At 38.0% G+C, this 10,144-nt stretch overlaps 1 protein-coding gene across 1 annotated transcript in view; it reads left to right on the top strand.

Annotated features, from left to right (window-relative positions):
• The window catches only part of dclk3 (doublecortin-like kinase 3), a 4,622-nt gene extending 3,711 nt beyond the window's left edge, over positions 1–911 (top strand). Inside the window, exon 4 of the mRNA XM_031586201.2 lies at positions 1–911. This exon is cut by the window's left edge and continues 140 nt beyond it. Coding sequence (XP_031442061.1) covers positions 1–270 — 270 coding nt within the window. The 3' untranslated portion in view covers positions 271–911.
• Positions 912–10,144: the final 9,233 nt, after the last annotated feature.

Raw genomic sequence — 10,144 nt, forward strand, 5'->3', positions numbered from 1 at the left:
ACCACAGGCAACGGCCCTCCACAGACCACTCTGGACCATAAACTCCCACAGATCAGCACAGTCCACAGAGACCACACCAGACCAGCACAGACAAAAGAGGCTATTGCACACCAGACCAGCACAAATAAAATGGCAGAAGATGAACACAGATCTGTGTGGACGAGAAGCGCCAGCATGGACCAGACAAATAAGCTTGGTTCAGTTTATAGACTAGGAGAAAACAAAGAGACCAACATAGAGACAAGTGATGTGACATCATCAGGGACATAAGAGATAAGCTCACATTTGAAACACCAAAACATGGTTGACAGATGTTTCTGCTGCATCAGTAAGGGATTTTCCTAGTGGTTCCTGTTCTGGAACAATTTCGTTGCTGGATACTAAAGTGAACAAGGTTGCGAAAGTGTAGGAATTTTGTGGGAAAATGTTCAATTTCAGGAATTTATGGTAATTTGGGGAAATTTTGGGAAATTTCCCAAAAAAAAAAAAAAAAAATTAAATTTCTCTTTGTAGGTTCTATTATAAAACACCCAAAAGTAGGGAGCATGTTTCTAAAAAAAAAAAAGAAAAAAGATTTGCCTGAATTTCAAACATAACTTGAATTATATTAATAACTTTAAAAAATCAGCCCAGTTGAAAATATATATATATACAGTATATACAGTATATATTGGTTAAACATCCTCAATATACACTTCTTTTTCTTTAAAACAATTAATCAATTAATATGGTGTAGCCAATTTAGAAAAATTCGCATAAAAATGCATAAAGCATCAGTAGATCAGAGAACGCAAGTTTGCTAAAATTTTATCATCTTTCTACATTAACTGAATGCCTATTTCTTGCACCTTCTACAGAAGATTTTACATTAATGAAATAAAATTAGGAAAATGATATGTAATGGTATTTAGACTTCCTTTTCTCAGGCAGCTGTATCTTAAAGCATGTGTGACACTGGGCTGTTTTTGTCATGATATGCCTGATATACAAGCCTATCTATCTCTATAACATATTGTACCTAGTTACATACTTACCTTGACCTTTTCCTCCTCTGGTAAAGTCTCTGACATTTGCTCAAGCGCAAGCACAAATAAACTGAAGGTGCTGCATCTTGAAATGGCTACCAGGTGGCAGTGCGCAATAAATTCCCCAAATTGTCATTTCCAAATTACCGTGGAAACTCTATGGTAATTTACCACAAAACCACCCATTTGCAACTCTGCTCTGACAAGCCATAGATGCACAAAAGTATGGAAGTATTTTATTGTGTTAACACTTTGTTTACACTTTCTTTGTGATAATACATGTATTTGTGATGTATTTCAAATAACGTTCATATTAACACCACAATTATTTCTTATATAAGGCAACAGTTTTTTTCTTAGACATTTATAACTCTTAGACTTGTATCCATAGCACTGTTAACATGCACTCATTACATTCAGTAACATCTAATGATACTGCATTTAGTAGAAGATTGTTTCAGGTCCTGAAATCTTCAGACAGTACAGTTCAAATAGATTTTTAAATAACCATGTTTGACTGCTCACTCAACAAATTAACAATTTTAAATATTATTTAATGTCCATTAGTTTTTTGTCTCCACAATATCTACCTTTCTAATGTTCTGTATCCACATGACTCTCAGTATGATGGGTTGGATAGTGCTCTGAAGTTACAGTGGCTCAGAATTATAGACTGAAAAATAATATTTTGCCAATATTTTGAACAGTTTAACTACATTATTCCATACAATTATAAGTAATAGGACACTGGTACTTTACATTCACTTCAACAAGGGTAAGGGTTTGTAAGTACAATGTGTTACAAACCTCAGCATGGAATACTGTATGTAGATGAATATTTTTGTTATTATTATTATTATTATTAATCAAATAAAAATATAGAACATACTTACAACCTATAATAAACCTATAATAAATAGAATACAATATAAAGCAATATATGTTGGAATGAAAGGATATATAACTTAAATGTAACTAAAACAAATACAGTCATTAGATTCATTAATTAATAATTAATTAACAAACAGAGGTCTGGAAAGGCGAGTAATGAAAATGTGTTTTTAAAAGGGATTTGAAAGAACTCAGATAAGACACAGAGAGGAATATTGAGGGGAAGGCTGTTCCAACTTTAGGGGCCAAAAAAAATAAATGGTCACCCTAGGATTTGAATCTGGACTCTGGACATCCAGTAGACTTTGATTAAGAGTATTGATGAAGGAAAATTCAACTAACAAACTGTAGATCCTGCAGGAAATGACCCGAACAAATAAGAACCCCATTTACACTGTAGCCCTACTGTGACTGTTTTTAGTCAGAAATGGATATTCACAGCCCACAATGCTTTTAAAGTGGTCCAGAGTGCCGACGAGTCACCCAGTCTGCTGAGCTACTCACCCGGGAAAGAGTTGCTCCAACCAGAGAAAAATTTCCCCACTCTACCGGTTTCTCCTTGCTGGGTTTATTCACATCCAACGTGCGTTACCCAAATGTCTCACAGACAGGTGTAAACGTGGCGCTCCCTTCAGAGACAGAGCATTGAATGAACAGTTCTTATGAGGGCTCAGAGTTGATATAGTCCTAAAACGTCATAAGACAGACGGGTCAAACGAATGTAACGCTGAAATCCACAAGGCATTCTTTACTAGCAACTGTTGTCAAGCAAAATGTTGCGGAGTGTAGCTCACTTTTATACCGCTGCCGTAAATACAAATAATAATAATAATAATAATAAAACTTTATTTATATAGCACCTTTCATGCAAAAGAATGCAGCTCAAATAGCGCGTCCAGCTAATGGAACAGTGGTACACGTGTAGGCTATTTGTTGACAAGCAGATATATGGAAAAGCCAGAATCCAAAAACGCACGTCGGCTGTCAAGGTAGAGTAGCCTAATATTACAAGATTTTACACAAATATGACTCTGCATAGTTTTATCTAATGTGACATCGGAGATTTACGCTAACATAACCAAAGAATACAAATAAAAGAATGACACATTTTCGTTTTAAATACTGCCCGCGCTTTCTGCCTATATCAATGTTTTTAAGCGTTTGAGTATGTGCAATGTAGAGTACGTGTAATCCTATAAAATGTTGACAGACATAATGTAGTTGTATGAAATGTTTTATGTCATTTATTAGAGTATCTGTGTATAATGCCATTAAGTGTCTATTTACAGCGGTTTACAATAATTGCAAGATACTAGATAATTAAAGATAACAAAGACAATACAGATGATTTCAGACAAAAACAAACCAAAAACAACAACACACACCCCTCAACATTTATTAGCGAGTCTGGACATGATGCAAGCAGGGATTCCCCGATCACATTTCATCTTCTGATTCCTCCCACTGCTCACATGTGCAGTGCAACCACTCCTCACACGGGGGACAGAATACCTACGGCACAATGTCGTCCTCTCCTGGCGGGTTTGTGTTTCCACAAATACCACACGTGTCTTACAGAAAGAATATATAAAAAACTCAAACTCACTCTCCTAAACCCTATTATGTTCAAATTTTACCCACATCTATTACGCTTTGGGTCAATTTGAGATATCCTTCTGGTGTTTTTATGGCTTCATATTATTTATAAGTACATATTGTTGTTATCTATAGGAATCATTTGGAATAAAAAGCAATTTCTGTTATCAAGAATAGTAACAATGTGATGAAAAAAGTTGGTATTTCTTATATATTTTATTATACAATTAAAACAGCAACACCTATGCGTAAAGCACGTGTACAGGACATTGAAAACATATCATCACGTTAATTTTGTGTTTACCCAGTTGTCCCCATTAAATTAGGAAAAGTCATTAAATATGAAGCAAAAAAAAATATGTCAATCATTTATTTAGAGACGTTAAACATTGAATAGGGTCAAATTGACCCCAAACATAATAGGAGGGTTAACTCATTTTGTAATATCTTAATATCTTCACTGATAACTTCTACCTTCATTCTGTGCCGTGGGTGCATGTCTGTCCCCTCCAGTTCCTTTATTCATTTTCATCTGACCTGTGAGAAATTATATTTACATTGGGGATGTGATTTGGAGATCTTTATCCTTCAGGCTAAGGGATGTGAAAATCAAATATGTCATTTTTTTAGTTTTCTGCATACTGTTAACTGTATGTGTGAGTGTGTGTGTGTGTGAGATAGAGTTCTTGTGTGTATCTCTGCATATGTGTGAGTGTGAGTGTGTGTGTGTCTGTGAGAGGGAGAGGGAGAGAGAGAGAGAGAGAGAGAGAGAGAGAGAGAGAGAGAGAGAGCGTTTTTGTGTGTATCTCTGTATATGTGTGAGTGTGTGTGTGTGTGTGTGTGTGTGTGTGTGTGTGTGTGTGTGTGTGTGTGTGTGTACGTTTCCTCATGTAAAGACTCATGGGAAACAACATTTTTTGGCATAAATTCACCAGGGGTTCGGCGAGCCTAAAAAACAGATCGTGCTCTGCGATGAACGTGCACACCCACGGTCAGTTATTGATGCCGGTACATCAGCTGTGGTTGTTGCTCCCGGCAACAGCGTTGTGTGTTGGAGAGCGCAACCAGCTGCTCTATGAGCGGGGTCTAACTCATGACGTGAAGCACTTTTTCCCCGCTAGTTGCATATAGTAGCTTTCTCGACCACAAAGTGCAGAAGCAAGCCCCTGCTTCTCTTAACTTCTTACACCAGCTACCAAAAGGCTTACTGTCCTTCCCTATCTCTTCTATCCATGACCAGCGCCATTCATTTTTCAATCCTTTATCAACTAGGAGGGCATCTTCCCCAGGATTCATGAACTTACTCTCCATCCTACTCTCCCTCGGTGTGATGTCTCTCTACTCTGGCATCTACGCAGCATAGGCAGAGCGATAGAGAAAAGTTGGTGGTTGAAGTATATTTTCCCAAGACCCGCCCCAATCTACTTCTGATTGGCTAATAATGTTATAATAAACATTTCATAAACTTGAAAGTGAAAGGTGCCGGAATACTTTAACCCCTGCAGAGAATATAAAAAAGACTGAAAACACACATTTAGCAGTTTGAGAAATCCATAAAGGTCCATCAAGTAACTAACAAAATAATGTAATTGAAGTAAAATCCCAGGGACATCCTCACATTGAGGCACATTAGCCTACTGTATCATATGTTCTCAGACATACATGACTACATGATGGAGTCAGTAGCAGCCTATCCCCCCACAGAGAACAGGAAAAGAGAGAGAGAGAGAGAGAGAGAGAGAGAGACAGAGAAAGGAAAATAAAAAAAGTTTGAGTACAGAAATGTTAAATAAAGCATAAAATGAGAGGTGAAAAATAGAATTAAATGTATAAAATATGTATTTCATTGAATAGGCCGAAGGTACATAGACAGAAGTTACATTAAAGAGATTGACTAAAATGGCATGTCTGAATTTTAATTGGGTAATTCCAAAGTGAGTAATAATCAGCTACAAAGGTCAACTTTTCAGCCTCTTCATTCTGAACTTGTAATGAAGGAAACACTATATACGGGATCTACATTTACATGAAACTGGGTCATGTTTTCAATTTACTTCAATTTTATTTTATTTATATAGCGCTAAAACAGTCAAATTGTCTCAAGGCGCTTTACGAGGCCCAGGGCCTGTTTTCTAAATCTAACATCCTATATCTAACATTCTTAAAACCTAAAAACATTTAGCCTACTACCCTAAACATAAACATTAAGCCTACTACCCTAAGTCCCAAACAATTATATGAATCATTCAAATAAAATCATGGATCTTACGTGTCTCTCCCCACAGTCCAAAGACACGTAAGTCAGGTGAACTGGAGAGAGTTAATTGCCCCTAGGTGTGAATGTGTTTGTGTGTCTGCCCTGCGATGGACTGGCGACCTGTCCAATGTGTTTCCCTGCCTTTTACCCAATTAGCACTGGAAATGGCTCCAGCACCCTACAGGTAGCCTGGATACCATCTGAACTTAGCCCTGCCCACAACATTTGAGGTCTGGAAGTTCGGTCTGGCACTGCTCCGTTGGGGAGAAATTATCAAAAATCTAAAATTGTTCGGACCAATCAAATTGTCAGGGCGGGCTTTATACGATGATGGACAGATGATCAACCGTAACGTAATCAACCACGTCACCAACACACAGGTTGAATTCGTTTTCAACAAACATGGCTGCCGCTGGAGAGCTGAAATGTATAGATTCGAGTCCATTTAGACATTGACAGTGAATTCATTTTGAAAGAGGAACAGAGAAACGCGATCAATGCATTTGTCAATCAAAAAGATGTTTTTGCCTTCCTTCCTACGGGATCCGGTAAAAGTGTAATGTATCAGCTGGCCCCGATGGTCTACGTTATGGTCATACTACGTTGCTCTGATTGGTTCTAGGTATATCCAATTGAGCGAAGAGGCATTTTTTTTTCCTGGTTCGGTAGAAACACGCCCCATAATCACAGCCCAATGGAGCGGTATCAGACTCATATTCTGACTAGAATTATGAGTATGACATCGTCAGGCTACCCTACAGGCCTAATTAGGATCAAATAATCTGGCTGATCGTATTTGTGTTTGGTACTTACATTATGATAGAACACTTATGACAAGGTCTGTCATTCCTTTTGGGATTGTCCCAGCTCAAGCTTAAACACAGCTGAGACTGATGTTCATAGAGCATGACTGTTACGTACAGTGTTCTGTATGTCTTGTATGTGTACATGTTTTAGGCCTACATGTATTGTGTTCTGTTTTGTGTTGTTGGTTTGTGTTATTGTTTTGTCTCCCCCTCCTATTTTCATTCTCCTACTTCACAGATGTGCACACCTGGTTCCAATCATCAAATCACCACACCTGTTCCAGATCTCCCATCAACCATTTCCCTTCAAATAGTCCTGTGTTTGTTAAGAGTTTGTTGTTGCTTTTGGGTTGAGCTGTGGCAGAGCTCTGGTTGAGCTCTGTTGGCTTGTGTTTGCTTGTGTTTGCTATTGCTTGGTTTGTTGCTGGTTTATTGATGGTTATGGAGTTGTCTTTAGTTATTACACATTTGTTAAACTTTATTACTTTAGTTATTAGCAGCCTACTTTTGTTTTGTCTTTGTCTTTGTTACTTCTTTTTGTTGTGCGCACAGGGTCAATAAGGATAGGTAAGATACTCCGGGGTTTACATATTACATGCACGTAGGTTTACTTGTTGTTAATACCCTAGGTTAGAGTGAGCACCACCCACTGTACTTTTGGGTGCAAGCACCTGTCCATGGGGGGTGGGTTTTGTTATGTTCTTTTCTTTGGTGCCTCTGACAGTCCTTGTTGATCCCTGTGTTGCTTTTTGTAAATAAATACTTTCTTGTCACTTTCGTGTCCTGGCTTTTGTGTGACTGCACCCTCACTTGCCCAAATCTGTTGCCCTTATGTTGAGTCCTACTCCGAGCCACCAGGGGGTGTAACAATGACTACAATAAAAACCTGTTTTCCACACCCATTCTTCATTAGATTCTTGGAGCTGTTATTCATCAGTTGGGGCAGATAACTTCTCCAGCTTTTCAATTTCAGTGCTGACATCTACAACAAAGAAGCACACAGTCAGTCGTCTTTCTCATGTGATTTATGCCAGCAGAATGATCCCAGCCCCACAGACCCCTGAGAAAGCATTTTGATCAGACTTAAAAACATCAGTGTCCATGTAAGGCTTTGGAATGTGAGTTTACTGTTCAAGCAGATGGATATGGGATATGATGAAGGTCTCCTGACTTACCCATAATAAACGGGAAGATGGATTCAATCAGCAGTGTGTGATCCATAGCTTTCTGTAGCTTCACTCTCAACCGGTCCTCAATCCATTTCTTGCAAAGAAAAAAAACACAGAAACATTTTGTTTGAATATTTTCAAAGTAATCAATTCACCTGAGTAACTGATTTTCCCTAAAGAATTTTCATTTTTGAACTTCATATGTAAAAGTGAACAAACCATCAGTTTTCTGAACAAAGTCAGCATCATATTCTTTGCATTGTTGAACATGATATGCTTCAGTGACTCAGTGTATTCCATCAGTACTGTCTGCTTCCTCTTCATGGATGCCTTTCCAATACATCTTACAGCCCCTGCAGCCAAACAAGCAACATTTGGTTCAAATTACCGAAATTACATTTCGCATTACACATAACTCTTCAACTAAGTCTTCCTTGAATTAATCACGATTCCACTGACTTACTGTTGTAGCCAGGAACCATCTCTTCTTTGATGGTATCTGTGATTGAAGCATATATTTCCTTCTTTTGCTGCGCAATCACTCTATATATCAAATGCTTCAGCTTGGCTTCCTGTATATTTTCATGAGAAATCAATGAAATAATGCATTCAGCAAACAATAATATATTTTGAAAACATTATTAATATAACTATTAATCAGCATTACTAAAGTAACAGCAAATTCCAGTTAAAAAGAGAAACGCTTCCATTCAGAGCCTCAAAAACAAGTGGTTGTGAGACTGTGAAAAGTGTCAGTGTTTTGTTACGACCTTGACCCTGTGATGTTGGCATGCCTGTTCTCTCTCCCTTGTTTTCTCAATCTCTCTCTGTCTCTGCAGCAGGTGATTGGGGACAGGTGTGTTACTTGATTGGCTGGGCTACAAAAGCCCTGACCAGCCGGCAGTCGAGGCTGCTCTGGTCCTCCCGGCGTTTGGATTTTGGTTCTCCGTTGTCTTTTGTTTTGTTATACCCCTAGACTGACTTTGCATGATATTTTGGAACTGATATGCACCACACTTTTGCATTCTTTATTTTTTTTAAATAATCTTTATCATTTCATAAATTTACTTTTTATTATTATCTAAATCAGCATGGCCTCCCTTTCATGTTCATGCATAGAGCTGTACATGTAACAGTTTTAAGAGGCGTGGATTTCCATTTTCCTCCCTTTTTTTCCCTTACTATCTTGCATCACATCATTTTATGAAGTTTAGTTTTACACTTTCAGTACACTTTGTTGATACATTCTAGCCAAATTACATCATAATGGATCGTCATGCAATCCTTGTCTTGGAGTCAAAGTGAAGGTTTGTGCAATGGTGCAAGTCCTAGAGAGTACCAATAAAAAAGTACGAGAAGGCCAACAGAAGTTTCCAAATTAAGCAATAAGGCCTTAGAGAGGAGCAACACTGAACATACTTGGCAACCTCACTGAAGTTAAATGGATTCATGGAATGTTCATTGTTCATTGTTCATGAAGTGTGTTTTTTTCCCCATAGCCATTAGACGTGGTACTGATATTTTTATTGTACTTATAGCATATTGTGGCCAGTTTTTCTTTTTTACTTCAGTATTTGGTGATATATTTACCCAAAAGATAGAGATAGAGCGGTGCAAACACTCTCACTTACCTCAGCTTTTAGGAACCTCAGAATGTGAGTCATTGCTGCAGGGTTGTTGTAGCCCTCAGTGACACTGATCGAGCAGATACTGAATTGGTTGACCATCTCTGACAGTCTAGTTTCCCCTTCATTTCTGCACACATTACATTGGACACGTCACACAGGGAGGCTCTGGATGAATCACACTTTTCAGACTACTGTAACAATACTTACGGGAACAAGGCATTAAACTTTTCATTGATGCTTTCATACATAATCTCAGCCAATTTCTTGTTCAGGTCTGTTGTTTCTCCATTACTTGACCTGAAGTAATCTTTATTTCTGCACAAGGCTGATAGAGTCTGATGGTATCCACGTCCAGCTCCTTCTGGCTAAGGACATTATATTGAATGTTTCATTTATTAAATGTATGTGGATTAAAGCATGGTAGATCTGTAACAATTTTACATACAGTATAATACCATAAAATAACTTTGGTAAGTATTAGTGCTTACTGGTGCATCCACGTTTTTCTTGGTTATTTCAGCACATTCCCTCACTGACTTGTTAACTCCATCTGAGAGGCAGTTCTCCAGTTCATTGTAACATGACTTTAAATAACTTAAACATTCCAGTTCATCATCCAGCTTCTTACTCAGCTCACTGTACAGGTTCAGTTTGTCTGTAATCTGCAACACATACCACAGAACAATCTGAGTTTCTCCTCAAGATAAGACTAATTTACAGACAACACAAGGACACCTTCTTAATAATGACACTTACCATGTCCACATTGTCA

Source organism: Clupea harengus, chromosome 19 (assembly GCF_900700415.2).
Source record: "Clupea harengus chromosome 19, Ch_v2.0.2, whole genome shotgun sequence".
Classification (NCBI taxonomy): domain Eukaryota; kingdom Metazoa; phylum Chordata; class Actinopteri; order Clupeiformes; family Clupeidae; genus Clupea; species Clupea harengus.